We start from the raw sequence: 16,887 nt of genomic DNA on the forward strand, positions 1-16,887 counted from the left end.
AGACATAACTGAACAACAACAAAAATGATAAGAAAATGCCTTCATATTTATTTAAAAATTTTTTTTCAGTGAACAAAAATACTTTTTTTTTTCTCTCCCATCTCTGCACTGGAAAAAAAAAAGAAAATATGCCTATCAAAGTAAAAAACACATTTCCCCTGTGATAAAATAATGGAATTTGGCGGATGCCCAGGGGCCCCACCTGATTGATTTAGTATTGTTTGAATTGGGTGAGAATGAGAAAACTAAGTACCTACTTAAGGATGATTGGATGGAGGCCACACCTGGCCAGCCCTGAGTGACTTGTTGGTGTACCATGACATCAGCAAGAGACCACTCTCAACCAACCAGCTCGAAGGATCTCCCCTTTTGGGGGAGGGAGAGATGAATGAGGAAGTGAATGCCTGCTTAGAGAAGAACTCTCTCTTTGGTCAGGAGAAAGGAGCCTAGTGTGGTGGCAGATGGAGAACAGCAGGGGTGAGGGGGCCTCTTAGTTGTTCGGACTCCAGCTTGGTGGTAGTGAGAAATTTCATGTGGGCTGCTAAGAAAGGAAATTGCTTTCTTTCTCTCTGGCTATATATATATATATATATTTTTAGTGAGGCAATTGGGGTTAAGTGACTTGCCCAGGGTCACACAGCTAGTACATGTTAAGTGTCTGAGGTCGGATTTGAACTCAGGTACTCCTGACTCCAGGGCCGGTGCTTTATCCACTGTGCCACCTAGCTGCCCCTCTCTCTGGCTATATTGAATTAGATCTGAGCTAGGATTTCCATGCTATAAGGAATCTGTTCTCAATCTCTCTCTCTCTCTCTCTCTCTCTCTCTCTCTCTCTCTCTCTCTCTCTCTCTCTCTCTCCACTAACTTATAATATATATTTTAATAAATCTTTAAAAGCCTAAACTCTTGTTGAATTTATCAATGATTTTAGCCAGCTTCCCCCCAAGACTGGGGGGGGGAGATTAGAACCCACATTTAGATTTTAAACAACACACGCCATTGATACTATCCTCCTCCCACCCACTCTGCCACCCAAACATGCCTCTTACTGATCCTTATGTTTATTACCTCTCTGTCAGGTGGTAGGTAGCATGCTTCATCATCTGTCCTCTGGAATCCTGGCTCGTCATCTTATTGATTGAAATTTCTTTTTTCATTAAAAAAATTTGGGGCAGCTAGGTGTTAATCATCTACCAGCTTATGGAAATAACTTTTCATAAGTAATTCACTATATTTAGTAGGCCTTATAATGGTATTTTGCTTTAAAATTCAGGAGAAGGGGCAGCTGGGTGGCACAGTGGATAGAGTACCAGCCCTGGATTCAGGAGGACCTGAGTTCAAATCCGGCCTCAGACACTTAACACTTACTAGTTGTGTGACCCTGAGCAAGTCACTTAACCCTAATTGCCTCACACACACAAAAAATTACTTAGTAATTTATTTTTCCCAATTATAGGTAAAAACAAATTGTAACATTCATTTTAAAAACTGAGTTTTAAATTCTCTCTTCCTCCCTCCCCCCACATTGAGAAGGCAAGCAATTAGATATAGGTTATACATGTGTAGTCATGAAAAACATTTCCATATTAGTCATGTTGTAAAAGAAAAAATATTAAAAAAAACCCAAGAAAAATAAAAATAAAGTTTTGTTTTGTTTTTTTAAAAAGCATGCTTCAATCTGTATTCAGATACCATCAGTTCTTTCCCTGGGAATGGATAACATTTTTTCAACTCCTTCAGAGAAGACTTGTCTTGGTTGATCAGAATTCTTAAGGTTTTCAAAATTGTTTCTTTTTACAATGTTGCTATTGTATAAATTGTTCTCCTGATTTTGCTAATTGCACTCTGCATCATTTCATACAAGTCTTCCCCAGTTTTACAGAAAGCATCCCTTTTATAATTTCTTATGGCACAATAGCATTCCATTGAATTCATGTGCCATAATTTGTTTAACCCATTCCTGAATTGATGGGAGGTCAGTTTCCTGTTGTTACTACAAAAATTACTGCTATATTTTTGTACATACAGTTTTCAAAAGGCAGCTTTGAGGTTTACTAGCTTATTTTTTGCTATTAAAGCTTAAAACTGCACTAAGACTTTTGGGACACTCTGTTTAGGTCCTTTTCCTCCTTGTTTTTTTGGGGTCATAGACTTAGCAATGTTATTGCTGGGTCACAGGGTTTGCACAGGTTGGTGACTTTGGGAGTACAATTCTAACCTGCTTACCAGAAAGGCTGGGCCAATTTACAGGTAAACCAATGTTGCATTAATGTGCCTGTTTTCCTACAGCCCTTCAACACTCGTAATTTCATTTTTTCTGTTCACTTAGTCAATCTGATGAGTGCGAAGTAGAACCTCAGAGTTGTTTTTATTTTCATTTCTCTAATTATATGTAATTTGGATCATTTCCCCCCCCCATATGGCTATTGATAAAGGCTGTTGGATTTATCAATAAAAATATCATTGATGACCTTGTAGGGAGCAGTTTCAGTGCTCTGGACTGGAGTTAGATTGCAAGCGAATGGGAAGTAAGAAAGTGGAGGCAATAGATGTAGTTGTTGTTGTTGGGGTTTTTTCCCCTTCAGAAAACCCGTGTTCAAATCCTGTCCCTGATACAAGCCCTAGTTTTGTGTCACCATGGACAAGACACAACTGTGTAGCCTGGGACACTCTAAGACTGTAAATTACAGGTCAGGTGATGATCTGTATATATGAAGTGTTTCCACATTGGGATTTCCCTAGAACTATTAAATCTGAGTCCTGGAGTCCTACCTCCGATCAAAAGCGCTAGGGATTGGAGATGAAGAAAGGAAAGCCCAAGAAAAATGACAAGTGCTTTGCCCTAAGACCAAATTGTTCCATAGGTATGCGCTCTGAATTTGGAGTTTAAGGATCAGGGACTGATTCCAGGCTCAGCCACATATTAGCCCTGCGATCTTAGACAAACCTCTTTGGTTCCTCAGTTTCCTCATCTGTAAAATGAGGGAGTTGGACTCTCTAGATCTCCGATGCTATGCTATCTATGACTCAGACACCAGGCTCCAGACAGAAGTGTTCTTTCCCCTATACTGTCAGATGTGTGTTTCAGGGCAGGTTCTGCTATTTACCACCTAAGTGACCTGGGGTAGGGCCCTTCTTCCTTCCCCGAGCCTCAGTTTCTTCACGTACAAAATAAGGTTGTACTAAAGTTTCTAAGTAAGAACCTTTCCTGCTTTAGCATTCTGAGATTCTGAAAGAGAATGGACCAAAAGTGAGGAAAGGATACACCAAAAACTACAATTCCCAGAAAGCACCGAAAGCAACAGAACTCGGAAATGACGTCTACAGTCGGTGGCGACCTAGAAATACCGAAGAAAGGAACCGTTTTTAAGGCGGGGTCTGGGAAGGAGTTGGGTAAACTTATAGGGCAAACAGTCACAGGAGAGGGGTGGAGCCGAGGAAGTCAGGAAATAAGGCCCCTGCGACTAGCCGTACACGGCGAGACGCTATGCCGTCATAAGGCGGCGGCCATTTTCGGAGGGAGGAGACTACCGCGACGGCTGTGGACGCTCAGAGAGAGCGGGCTGGAGGGCGGGAGCAGGAGCCTGAGGGGACTGAACGCGGCGCGGGCGGTGGCTGCTGCGGAACGTTGTTGGCGGCTGGAGGGCTACCTCTTCCCTGCTCTTTTGCGTCTCCTTTCCCCCAGTGTCCTCCCAATCGACTGAAGGGGCGCAATGTCCGCGGAGATCCCAGAGGCGGCCTCGGCTGAGGAGCAAAAGGTAAGGAAGAGGCGGGGGGGGGGGGTTGAGGGGGGAGGGAGGCGGGCACCCGGACCGGAGGCAGGCACGGAGTTGGCTCGCGCGGCCTTTCGCTCTGCGGCCCGTTCGGGGAGCGTCCAGACATTGGCCAGAGGGGCCGGTTTCCAGTAGTGGGATGAGCGGGGGTGGGGGTGGGGGACCAGAGACCCGAGCCGCTTCCATTCCGGCTGAGAAGGAGCCAGATCCGGCCACTCCCCCTTCTCTCTCAAGCCCTGTTGGAGTCTGTCCCGGAGCCTGTCTGCGCTTCCGCCCCGACCGCTGGAGGCGCTTCCCGCTCCCGGAGGCTCCTCCTCCGTGGCGGGCTGCCCCGCGGTCCATCGGGTCCGGCGACCGCTCGCTGCCTCATTCAGGACTGCGGCCCCGTGAAGCGCACGTCTTTGCGAGGCCCGGACCGGCCGGACTGGCCTTTCGTTAGATTTTGGGGAATGGTTGTGTCCTGTTTCGAGAAAAGCGGGGAAGGAAGTGCGGAGGGAGGCGCTCCTTCCTCGGCGGTGTGGGTGTGACCCGAGGGCCTTCCCTGCCTGCCGGGGGTTCCCAGACCTACTGTTCTCGAGTGCTTCCACCTAGGGCTCATTGGCTTTGAATAGATGTGGCAGAGGAGGCCCTCTCACGATCTCTCAAAGTTTCTTATTTCCTTGCCAATTGAAACACCTGAGAGTTGATGTTTCCGATTCTAACCCACTGTCTTTTGAGTTTCCATTTTGCAAGATTTCCTAACTGCCAAGCTCGGTGCATACAGTTGATTGCAATGGTCGGAGGGCCGACTTTCTAAAGTTTAAGAACTTTCGGAATACAGATTCGTTTTTACTTTTTCTCTGTGCACGAAAAGGTAGAGGGAGCTCTTCAAACTCCATACTCCAGAGGGGATTTAAACCAGATTTCTGGCAGTTTTGAATTAAGTCATTGCATTTATTTGTTTTGTTTTTTGTTATTGTTGTTGGGTTTTTTTGTGTGTGAGGCAATTGGGGTTAAGTGACTTGCCCAGGGTCACACAGCTAGTGTCAAGTGTCTAAGGTCGGATTTGAACTCAGGTCCTCCTGAATCCAGGGCCAGTGCTTTACCCACTGCACCACTTAGCTGCCCCCTAAGCCATTGAATTTAAACCAGAATTCTGACGGTTTGTTTTTCCCCCAGATGCTTCACGTTTAATGTTTTAAGAAATGTAAGGTTAGTTTCTGCCTCTATCTTTCACTTAATTCTTCAGTGCGTATAAATCAGCATTCCTTTCTTTATCTTAACTGAATTGTTGGGGGCTAAGTTAGGTAAGACTCCGTTTCCTGAATTGATTTGGAAAATAGCATCATTTTGAATATCCCAAGCTTTTCAGTACAGAAAAATTAATCCACCACTATTGAGTATCATAAAACAGTTTATTGCTTTTATTTTATCTAATTTCCTAATCACATAAGGATGTTGTTAAATATTTACTGAATAGAATAACTTCAGAATTCACATTTTTTGCCTACTTAACCATTTGAACCTTTCCAGACCTGGTCTGGTTATTAATGCTACAAGAATATGCGGGGGAGTGAGTAGTGATGGTATTTGTTACTAGTTAAATTGTTTTTTGAAATTTTCCTGAATACAAAAATATTTCCATTTTTAAAGTGAAAGTTAAATATTGGTGCAGCTGAAAACCTTTTACAGTAATGTTATTAGAAGCCAAAATTGTGGCACTGTCCTAGGAACCAGAAGGAGCAAATGACCTTTTTTCGTGATTAATTTTGGATTCAACAGAAAAGTTAACTAAAATGTTTTGCATAAATGTGTGGTATAATGTTAATATTTTATAGCATATTCACATAAATTACTTTTTATGAGCCGGGATCTGTGTCAGCTATCTTGTTGTCTTGACTCTACTGGAAAAAAATATTGCAGCATCACTTCTATTGGTGTCATGGCCAGCTTAGCTGATTCTTCTATTTGAAAGACTGGCTAGAGATGACTTAAAAGATTTGGTTAGTACTTATGTAAATAATTGATCTGTCATCCAGAACCTAAATACTTAGGTGAAATAATTTTTTAAAAATATCAGTAAAATAATGCCTCTCTTCAGTTGTCTATACATGGATGAGTATTTACCAAGGGAACTAATTTCTTGTCAAAAATTCAGATAAAGATATTTTTCTTCAGTGGGCTGGGCCTGTTTCCTCATCCGTAGACTGTAGGTCTGGACTATTATCGCTAAAGTCACTTTGCAGTTCTAAATCCTGTGAACTCCTATAATAAGAACTGTAATTTTAAGGTATGGGCTATTTTCTGGACATTGACAATGAAGTAATCTGGTTGCATATGTGCTTACACACAAAAGTAATGACATTTTTTCTGAGTGCTTTGCTGTTGGAATTGCCAAAGGAAAGTGCCACTTTGCAGGGGCAGAGTGTATTTAGTAGGGGTGAAGACATTATAGTTGCATTTAAGCACTTAGATTGAGTGTGAGAAATCTGCTCTTATATATTGTTGAATTTTGGGAAGAAATTGAAATAGCTGTATCCCTCAATTGATATAAATATTGTTGATTACCATTAGGCATAATAATTTCATCTTCATGTGTTAGGGTGACTAAAAAGAACATAACATCCTTGAAGTGATTGGATTTTTTTCTTTGTTTTTGTGGGAGGGTTAATAGTCCAACTCTGTGAGCACTTTTTAAATACTAATAAGTTAGCTACATTCCACAACCTGGCTAATGAGGTCTTCTGGCATTATGAAACTGAGGTTTTTACTGTAGATTTATTTTGGCTTGGAGTTTGGTGTTGTGAAAGTGCACACCTAAGTCTGCCTATATCCCAGGATAGAGGATAGGATGATTGTTTTCTGTTCCCTTTACAATCAGTGGATCATTGACCATTCTGCAAATAGATTCAATGATAACTTTTTTTTTTTTTGGTGGGGCTATGGGGGTTAAGTGACTTGCCCAAGGTCACACAGCGAGTGTCAAGTATCTGAGGCCGGATTTTGAACTCAGGTCCTCCTGAATCCAGGATGGGTGCTTTATCCACTGCGCCACCTAGCTGCCCCCTCAATGATAGCTTTTACAGCTAATGATATTGTGTAAGGGGAGATCATCTAATTTAGGGGACAGCAATCTATGATCCCAAGTTTTATTATATCTAAAAATGTAAAAACCATTCTTACCAAATGAGCTGTAGAAAAACCTGCTAGTGAACTATGCCCATGCTTTAGTTTAAAGAAATATGATTTTAACCAATACCCTAATTTTACTGATGAAGGAAATTGAGGTCAAAGAGGTTGTGACTTCTAGCGAGGTAGTAAGTAGCAGAATCAGGATTTGAACCTGGCTTTTCTGATTGGATATTCAGTGTTTGTTGATGTGTGAAATCACTATTCGAGAAAGGGTTTCTAATCGATTGCCCAGAGTGGTCCATGTTAAACAGTACTGTGGAAAGAGAATGTTCTCGATTTGGAGTCAGAGAACCTGGGTTGGAATCCTAGTCATACTATTTATTTACTACCTGTGTGATTTCAGGCAACTCATTTTATCTCCTTGGGTCTCAATGTAATATCGAAATTCTAGCTGCTTCCAGCTCTAAATGCTTTATGGAGATAGGTTTAGAGTGGAATGAGCACTGAATGTTCTGAAATCAGAACACCTAGGATCATATCCTTGCTTTTGGTACTTAATACCTTATTACCTCAGGCAAGTCACTTCTTACTAGATGACATCTGAGGTCCCTTCCAGCTCTAAATGTATGATCCTATGATCTATATGTCACTTTTCTTCAACAAACCTTTATTAAGTATCTATTTTGTACAAAAATTGTGCTTTGTGTGCAGATTTTCTACTGTTTTTCAAGGTTATAACTCTAAGTCAGGAATACTGCTTTAAGTGATCTTAGTGTGCAGTATGGTTTGTTGGTTCCTGGGGCTCTCTGAGACTTTATAGAAGTTATTTGAGCTCAAAACGGTTTTCATAATAATACCAAGGTATTTTGAACATGGTAAATATCTAATTTAACATATAAACAAAAGCTCCTTTTTGAATGTAATAAAAAAAATTGAGGGTCCTCAGTTTATAAGTGTAAGAGGGATCCTGAGACCAAAAATTTGAGAACTGCTAGTCTATTTTTTCTAATCACATCAAATGAGTGCTTCTGAAAGATGCCCTGGTTTTACCTCACCCCTTAGTGATTTCTTAGTGTCTGAAGTCTGGAGCTCTTTTCCCTTTGAAGCATCATCTAAAAGTAGATGCATCCTTAGGTTTAAGGGATGGTAGATTAGAGGTGAAAAGGACAAATTAATGGATTAGCCCAAGGTCACATAGTTAAGTGACAGATCTCAAATTTGTACCTAAGCCATTTTACTTCAAACCCATCATTCTTGTGGAACTATCCTACACCAGTAGATTTCTGAAAGTTTTTTTTTTAAATGTTACCAAACCATACCAAATACTTAGAATGCCATATACATGAGTCATCATTATTTACTGTTATTTATCAAAACTTTGCAACTAAACCTATTAGTTTGATTAGTACCCCAGGTAAAACTGATGGCCTGAAAGCTTGAGAAAAATAACTGGTATAGTTTAGGGCACTTGTCATTCAAAGCCTCTTTTTTAGTTGTTCACAGATTATTTCATTATACTCTTTATCAGTTGCTTGTCCCAAATTAGCAATCTGCCAAAACAATTCAGAGAATGACAGGCAGAGAGGATATCTTTCTTTTTTTAGCCATAAAAATCCTATTCCATAGGCCTTAATTAGCCAAAATAATTCATACTACTATATGTGCCTCATATCATAGCCTTTTCTGATCAGCCCCTTGTGAATTGTTAGTCAGTAGGAACATTGCTTCCTTCATCTTTGCTTAAAATAAACTGAATTATGAAGTTTCAAGTAACTTTTCAGTTCCCATCATAAAAAATTCTGATATCCAAGAACAAAATTCAAGCTTCTTAAATATAAGCCTTTCCTTTTGCCCCAAATAATCTCCCAAATGCAGGAATATAGGGTAGCTTTGTTACCTCTGTCCTTGGTAACTTTAATAAAGAATTTATGTAAACTTATCAGCATAATTCTAACAACGCATTCAGTACATTTGCTACTGTCTAGATTTAGTCAGAAAACCTGGTTAGAATCCAAGCTTTATTCCTTACTTAGTGGGCAAATCATTTGACTGTTCTGAGCCTGTTTCCTCATCTGAAGCTGGCATGTGACTAGATGAACTCTGATATCTTGCAGCTTTTAATCCTATTTTTTGTCTTATAAAACTAGTGCATTCCCTGTGTAACAAGGTGCTTTCCGGCTCCTAGAATAGTGGTCAAAATGAGAAAGGGAAGTGAATTACATAATAATTTTAGCAATTTATCTTTAGGTTTCCTTAACAGAATCTGTTAACATATTTTTGTTGGGTGTTGGACTGCAGCTTTGTTATTGAAACTAATATCCTTTCTGTGTGTTTCCAGAACTGCTGACTGGAGATGGGAAAGAGCAGGTGCTTAGCACAGTGTCTGGCACATAGTAGGCTCTTAATAAAAGTTTATTGACTTACTGAAGAATATTGTGAGACTGGCTTGGAAAAAGTGTTCACTAGATATCTAAAATGAGCGTTGTGATACCAGCTTCATGGTTACTTGTAGGTTTATAATGTAGCTTCAGGCAGAACTTTGTTGAATAAATTGCTTACTATCTGATAGTATGTAACTGTCTTTCACTCTTTGGTTGAGGTGTGGTACCATCAACACTAAGCAACTGCAACTGTCGATTCATTTTTTTAGTGTTCAGTAGTTACAAGGGTGACCAGAATGTTTTAAAAGAAGGCTAAATGATGTTCACTACATGGTTTTCTATATCTGTTGTGTAGTTAGTCCATGTTGTGTCTACTGTAATTATGTTGTGGTTTGAGCCATTTTGCAGTTTGGGCCACTGATGATCATTATTCTGGCTAGGCTTTCAAAAATAGTGTGAAGAAAGCTGAAACAATTAGGAAATTTTCTTCGATTTATTGTAAAGCTGGGAGGCAGTATTATATAGTGGATAAAGATCCAGCTTCAGAGTTAGGAAGACCCTAGACCTTAGATTCATGTACCACCTCGTTTTCACATAAATAACCTAGCTGTGTGATTATGGGGAAATCACTTAACCTCTCTGTGCCCACAGTCAACTAACTCAAAGACTTTAAGTTTCAGAACAGTTGCTGATTTGCATTAGTGGATCAATTGGAAGTTCAGACTGGCATGTTTAGCTTAATATAGTGAGAGGTATCCTAAAAAAATTTGACTTTCATTAATTGTAAAGCCCTTTATATTTAAATATATAATATATCTATTAAGAAAATAAAAGATGATAAAGCTGCCTTTTAGATTCCTAAGTTGATAAATTGGGCATTTTTTTGTACATATATTAATTTATCTACAGAATATGCACAGTACAATACAATCTCATTAATTCTAACTCGAGGGGTCTAGACTTTGAATAAACTCTGGGGAATAGCAGTTTTTCACATTCTACATGATTTTAAGTAAACATCAGCTTTGAAAGGTTTTACTGTAGTTGGGAATCTTAAAATCATAAAAATTTATCAGGATGAACATCTAATTATAGGTAAATGTGAGCTGAAGAGTTCCATAAAAGGTAGGTAACTATAAATGTATTCTACGTGACTGGAAAATAATAGCATGAAAGACTTCAGAGCTGAGCTATCTTGATATTTTTATCCAGTGTGTAGGGTGGTACACATTGCATCACAGCTATAATAGAGCCATCTCTTGGATTATTTTTAAAAAATACTTTAACTAGAGGTTCTGTCTTTAGAGCTCCTCCTGTACTTGGTTTTCAGTAAGGTATTAGCTAGATACTGAGATTTCTTTGGCATTGGACAGCTACATGCAGAAACCAGATTACATTTTAAAGGGGGGACATCTTGTTTTTTAAACAAAAACCATAGGTGGAATTTAAAAACTAATTAATTTTAAATAATTTCAGGAAATGGAAGATAAAGTAACGAGTCCAGAGAAAGCAGAAGAAGCAAAATTAAAAGCAAGGTATCCTCATCTGGGACAAAAGCCTGGGGGTTCAGATTTCTTGAGGAAGCGACTGCAGAAAGGAGTAAGTTCCTCTTTTTGAAGTTTTACTTCCTTTTGCTGTGTGAATTTGTTGCTTGTGGCATGACATGACCAATGTAATTTTAAGCAAGGCTTTGGTAGTTATCTCAAAATATAAGAATTTACTATTTTGTAAAAGTTGAGAAATTGTTTATTTGGATGCCATGAACCAATTTTAAATTTGTTAAAAGTATTTTAAGGGTATTAAAAAGTAACTACATTTTCTTCAAGTATATTAAATATATTTAAATTGTAAATTATAAGATTATATTTAAATATAAAAATAATTCAGAATAGTTATTTAATTAAAATTATTTGGGGACATTTTTGCTGTTTTGAGGTTTGGTTCATTGTGAGATTGAGAGCTAAATTAAAACAGCTTGGAGAGGTTTTCTTGCCCTTTGTAGGATTAAAGGTTCAAAATGAGTTTTAGCACATACAGATTATATTGAGGGTTTGTGACTGAAGTTTACAGAGAATTCTTATCATAAACCCAGTTTTCCATAATGTCAGGCTCCATTTTTCGGCCGTTTTTTTTTAAATGTGTGATTTCCTAACCTCTTTTCTTAACACATAACCTTGTGAATAAAACAGCTAGCATAAAGCATTGCTAAATAAGGGATAACTATTTGCAAAGTGGGTTTAACAGATTTGTTAAGGTCTCTAATTTCTTACTAGTAAATACCATCAGTTATAGCTTTTACTTTGCAACACTTGGTTACCCTCAAGCTCTTTTCCTTTAGAAATAGGGATTCTTAATCTTTTTTGTTTCATGGGACCCCTTGGCATACCAAAGGGCACCCCCAGCTGAAACCTGTGGACCTTTTCAAAGAAGATGTTTTTTAAAATTAAGTTTTATTTACTGTTCCAAATTCTCTCCCTCACCTCTTCTAGTCATTGGGAAGGCAAGAAAAACAAAAATTGTTACAAATATGTATAGTCTGGCAAAGCAATAGAATGTTCTTAAATGCATAAAATAGGATTACAAAAGGAATAAATTAAGATGCAGTTATCAATATATTTTTGAAAAGCTAACAGATCCCAGTTTAAGAGCCCATGCTTGAAAATATCCTGGTCTGGCTAATGATTGATTGAGTTAGGGAAATGAAGTGGTTTGTCATGTGAAAGAACATGCATTTTTTTTTTTCAGAATAATATCAAACAAAAATTTTCAGCTTATAAGCCAAAAGTATAGTGGAAAATGGTTTTATTGAAAATGAATAATGTCGAACGTAGTACAAAAATATCCTTTGTATATAAACTAAATGGAGAATATAATTTACATACAGTGAAACCATTTTTAACCAAGTGTTTTGGCTTCTTTTTCCATCCTACACATCTGTCCTTAATCTAGGAGTACAGAACAACTTGCAACTTGGAATTGACTTTGCATTCTGGTCCAACTGTTAGCCATAAATATTAATTATAATTATTGCCTCTTAGCCTTCTATAGGATCTAAAAAGAATAAGATTGAACTTTGTATAAAATCATGTGAAGGTCAGAAACTTTGGTCTTTTGACGTGACAGTAAGTTTGAGACTAATTGTAAATAAAATTCTGTAATCTGGTTTGACCATAATTATTTTTAATTCCTAAGTTATTGAACATTAAAGCAATTAAATCTAATATTTTTTTGAGGGGAGAAAACGTTTTGTAAATGCAGGGGAGATTTCTGTTTTCTGTTTTTTTTATTTTTAGAGAAACTGGTTATCTTTAACATGAACATTTAATTTGTGCTCTGGGACTTTATTCCAATTTAAGGAGGTGCTATTTACATTTCTTTTCATTTTAAATTATTTACCTTTTTTCCTTCCTTAATGGTAGAGTTGATCTAAGAAGTATCTAAAATTACTCTTTACAATCTTACAGGTGATGTTTTAGACGTCGAAGCTTTGACTCTCCTGAGTTCTAATTTCTTGTCACCAACTATGTTTTGGACATTTTGAATTTGATGTTGTAACAGGAATCTCAAACTCTCAATTTCCAAAAAAGAATTTATCTTCCTAAACCCTCCCTTCTTCCATACTCTCCTGTTACAGTCAAGGATATTGCCATCACGGTATTGATATCATCCTTGATTCATAGTTCATCCCAGCCATCTACCTCACAACATCCCTTCTACACTTTCTCTTTGCTCACATGGCTACCACCCTATAAAAGGCCTTAGTCACTTTATCTGTGGACTATTACAATAGCCTTCTGGTTGTTGTCCGTATTTCAAGTCTTTCCCCACTCCAATACATACTCCATGAAGCTGCCAGTGATTTTACCAAAGAGGTAGGAATGACCAAGTTACACACACACTCCCCTTCTTGCAATTCACAATCCCAAGTATATCAGCTGTCTTGCTGTGTTATTCACGACGCTCCTCTGCCCGTCTCCCTGCCTTCTCATTGCCCTATAATCCATGAATGGAATATTCTTTATCTTCACCTGACTTCCTTTAGGACTTAGTTCAAATCCTTCTGTTGGAGGCCTTTTCTTATATTTTCCTCTCTATTCATCCCCTCAGTGCAATCCCTCTGAGATTACCTTCCACTTGCACTCTATATCTAATATCTGCATAAATATTGGGAGGGGGGTATCAATGAGGATTTAAGTGACTTGCCCAGGGTCACACAGCTAGTGTCAAGTGTCTGAGGCCAGATTTGAACTCAGGTCCTCCTGAATCCAGGTACTGTGTGTCCAGAGGTATTAGAACTCAGGTCTTCTGACTCCAGAGCTAGCATACTTTCTCTATTGTATCATGAGTTTTTACTTTACTGTATTCTGGTTCATCATGAAATATTTGAACTTTTTTCATCCTGAAATTATCCCTCTTTTAAATTCTTTCTGCTTTTAAACTGACTAAAAGCCCCTTAAAAAGGTTAGGGCTCTGTAGAGTTTTTATTTTAGTTATGCCCATTACTTTTTTCTGTAAATTTAATTTTAACCTTTCAAGTCTGCCTTTGACACATGCTGGCTATGTGACCCTGGGCAAGTCACTTAATCTTCTTTATGTTTTTTAGAAAACTCTCAAAGTGCAGGGAAGGGGCTAGCCTAAATAGGCTGAAGAAATTCCTCACCAGGAGCTCCCTACACCAGTGAAATCACAAGTTCAGTCCCTACTCCTATGTATAAAAATCATCATTGTTGAACCAGCAACTATTTAATTGTTGCTATTAGCCTTGGATGTTGTTTGATAATTGATTTGCTAGTGTAAGAGTGAAAAAATTCTTCTAGTCATAGTTTACTTTTTCCAGTATTATTCTACCAGATATAAGCAAGGGAGAGTGCCAGATAACAGGCAGGGCCTATTTCCTATATGTTCATTAACAATTAAATAAAATTATAAAGCTATAGCAGGGGGAAATAGTTTACCTATTATTTCCCTCCCTAGTCTTTCCCCTTCCCCCCCCAAAATCCCGAAACCAAACCCACCTGATTTTATTAATGGAATCCAGAAATAATGTTCTGCATTTTTGATGAACTAAAGCATCATAGCAATAAATTAGAGTGATATATTGTCAAGGAAACAAGCCACATGTTGACTTTAAAATCAGTTCAGTCAGTCACATTTCTTTAATTATTTACAAGCTGTTTGCAGGGAGTTTCTTAGTCTGTTGCAATCCCAAGTACTCAGAGACAGACAAGATCAAACAGCTTATGTAGTATAAAATTACTCTCTGGGGCTACTTTTAGTTAAAACACCATGTTTAGCGATACAGACTAGAAGACAGAAAATTGTCTCAAGGACTTTCTGAATATTTATAGAACAAGACATCACATTATCTCAAACTGTTCAGTTTCAATTGCTGCAACTTTTATATTAATCAACAAGAATTTATTAATTGCCTGTTATCTGCCAGGCAGGATCCCAGCTGCTTGGGATAAAAAGACTAAGTAATATTTACACTCAAGGAATTCTATTAAGGGAGACATTGTATACATATATTTAAGTATATATATAATAAATTCATGGTAGGAAAGGAGAATACTAGTATTTGGGATTCAGGAAAGATTTCTTGTAGAAGGTGGTGCTTGAATTGCATTTAAAGGAAATGAAGGATTCTCTGAGATGTAGGTGAGTTGGGAGTTTGGGATGAACATATAGGTAACAAGTCCTGTCTTCCCATCACCACAATATGGACAAACTTTAGCTCCATAACTGTCTCTTTACTTCCACAGTCTGCAACCTTGGGAGCACAACTCCCAGTAAAAAGATTTCACATTACAGCCTTCATATACACTGTCTCTTAACTGATTTATTCAGATTTTAAAAATATTTTAGGAATATATCAATTTCACTTTTACTTCTTATTGTCCTCTCTTGAATGGTCTGTTTAGCCCTCTTCCTCCCTTTTCTCCCAAATGCTAATGTGTTTCTGAGGGGTACTTCTTCTTTAGGGTAGCTACCTTCTAGATAATTAGCATCTAACCAAGAGGTGGTAAGAGTACTGTTGATAGTAAGTTTTGCCCATTGGACATTGTTACTAATCAGTCAAATATTTATTGAGAACTATTAAATACAATCAGCTAGATCATCATCTAACAAGTGGATGTGTTTGTCCATACCCCTGAATTCTGGACTGGGCTCAGAAGTAAGAGTAAGCCTAATGGGAAAAATTTACCTTTTAGTTTTCAGTTTTTCCTACAATTTTGGAGTTACTGTGTCAGTTTTTGGGCTAACCATCATACTTGTAATTCTTGCATTTTGTCAGTTTCCAATTTATTCTCAGAGTTAGACCAGTTCAGTTGCATATATATGTATATATGGTTGTTATAAATTCATTACTGAAGTTTTTGTTTTCTCCCATTTCTGTTATAGCAAAAATATTTTGACTCTGGGGATTACAACATGGCTAAAGCAAAGATGAAGAACAAGCAGCTTCCTACTGCAGCAGCTCCTGACAAAACAGAGGTCACTGGTGACCACATTCCTACTCCGCAGGATCTTCCACAGCGGAAACCATCCCTTGTTGCTAGCAAGCTGGCTGGCTGATTAAAAGAGCTGAACTGCATGAAATTCCTCATTCCTGTTATTTCTCTCAAACATGTTACTTCTTGGCTTTTTTTCCTTCCATACACTAAGTCATTGAGACTGACAGCTTTGCAGGTAGCGGTAGTGTATGCTGCTATTGTTAAGGGAGTAAACTTTTAAAAATAAACTGTAGTACTTTGGACTAGTTGAACAATGCACTGATGAAAAGGACACATGTTAGAGCAATGTAAAGTAATCTACTTGAAAATAAATGTATATATTGCCTATTCCTTAGTGTAGGACTGGTTCCAGCAAGTAACAAGCAAGTTTTACAGTTTAACTGTTTTGGCTTTCCTTATTCCTCTTAATTACAGCTTTATATGTTTGTGTTATTTAATATAATCTATTGTGTTGCTTTTTTCTGTATTTTTCTGTTTGGTTTTGTAAAACAGAGGTTTAAGACCACAAGTTGTTAGATCATGTATTTAAAATGAAACACACACACACACACACACACACATATACACACATACATACTAGGTGGGATTCTTCATGATTTCTATCTCTGCTCTTAAACTTGAATGGCCTTAAACCTGTTTCAGCTTTAACAATAGAATTTTAATTGGGCAATATTTGCCCATCCTGATGTAACCTTTTGTGAATTTAGTGCTTATTAACAGCTGCCCGTTGAAGCTGGTTTTTTTTTTTCCTTCCAGTTCTGTAGTGTTAGAATACCTTTTCTTTTGAAGATGTGAATGAAGTGTGCATGTGCATAGACTGTTGAATTCACTTTTGTGCCATTTTTGTAAATATAATAGTTTTGCACAACCTCTTGCAAATGTCTGTATTAATTTCACACTTAAACAACAGATGATGTGCCAACCAGAAGCACAGGAGTTCCCACCCCAAACTCTACAATTAGTACTTTTGTATAGGTAAGAGTAGTTTACAATCTTGGATTTAGAGAATACCAAACTGGATACTTTACTCATTTAGGTATAGACTTACACATTTTCATCTGTTACTGATGCCCATGACATTCAGTGGCCTTGTGCATATACAATATG

At 38.0% G+C, this 16,887-nt stretch overlaps 1 protein-coding gene across 2 annotated transcripts; it reads left to right on the forward strand.

Annotated features, from left to right (window-relative positions):
* Window positions 1-3,501: 3,501 nt before the first annotated feature.
* Window positions 3,502-16,246, forward strand: ARPP19 (cAMP regulated phosphoprotein 19). Of its 2 annotated transcripts, none has more exons than XM_043984648.1 (3): window positions 3,502-3,758; window positions 10,742-10,864; window positions 15,668-16,246. In XM_043984648.1, exons 1-3 carry the CDS (start codon window positions 3,714-3,716, stop codon window positions 15,839-15,841), a joined length of 342 nt encoding a protein of 113 aa, XP_043840583.1. In that variant the 5' UTR covers window positions 3,502-3,713; the 3' UTR covers window positions 15,842-16,246. The 2 variants fall into 2 exon arrangements, with proteins under 2 accessions (XP_043840583.1, XP_043840584.1); XM_043984649.1 differs by lacking the exon at window positions 3,502-3,758 and adding an exon at window positions 10,467-10,599.
* The last annotated feature ends 641 nt before the right edge of the window (window positions 16,247-16,887 follow it).

This window comes from Dromiciops gliroides, chromosome 2 (assembly GCF_019393635.1).
Source record: "Dromiciops gliroides isolate mDroGli1 chromosome 2, mDroGli1.pri, whole genome shotgun sequence".
Lineage (NCBI taxonomy): Eukaryota > Metazoa > Chordata > Mammalia > Microbiotheria > Microbiotheriidae > Dromiciops > Dromiciops gliroides.

Coding starts and splice junctions, on each gene's coding strand:
- ARPP19 (XM_043984648.1), top strand. CDS start 3,714: ATGTCCGCGGAGATCCCAGAGGCGGCCTCGGCTGAGGAGCAAAAG. Junction 3,759..10,741: donor CCTCGGCTGAGGAGCAAAAG/GTAAGGAAGAGG, acceptor AAATAATTTCAG/GAAATGGAAGATAAAGTAAC. Junction 10,865..15,667: donor GGAAGCGACTGCAGAAAGGA/GTAAGTTCCTCT, acceptor TTTCTGTTATAG/CAAAAATATTTTGACTCTGG.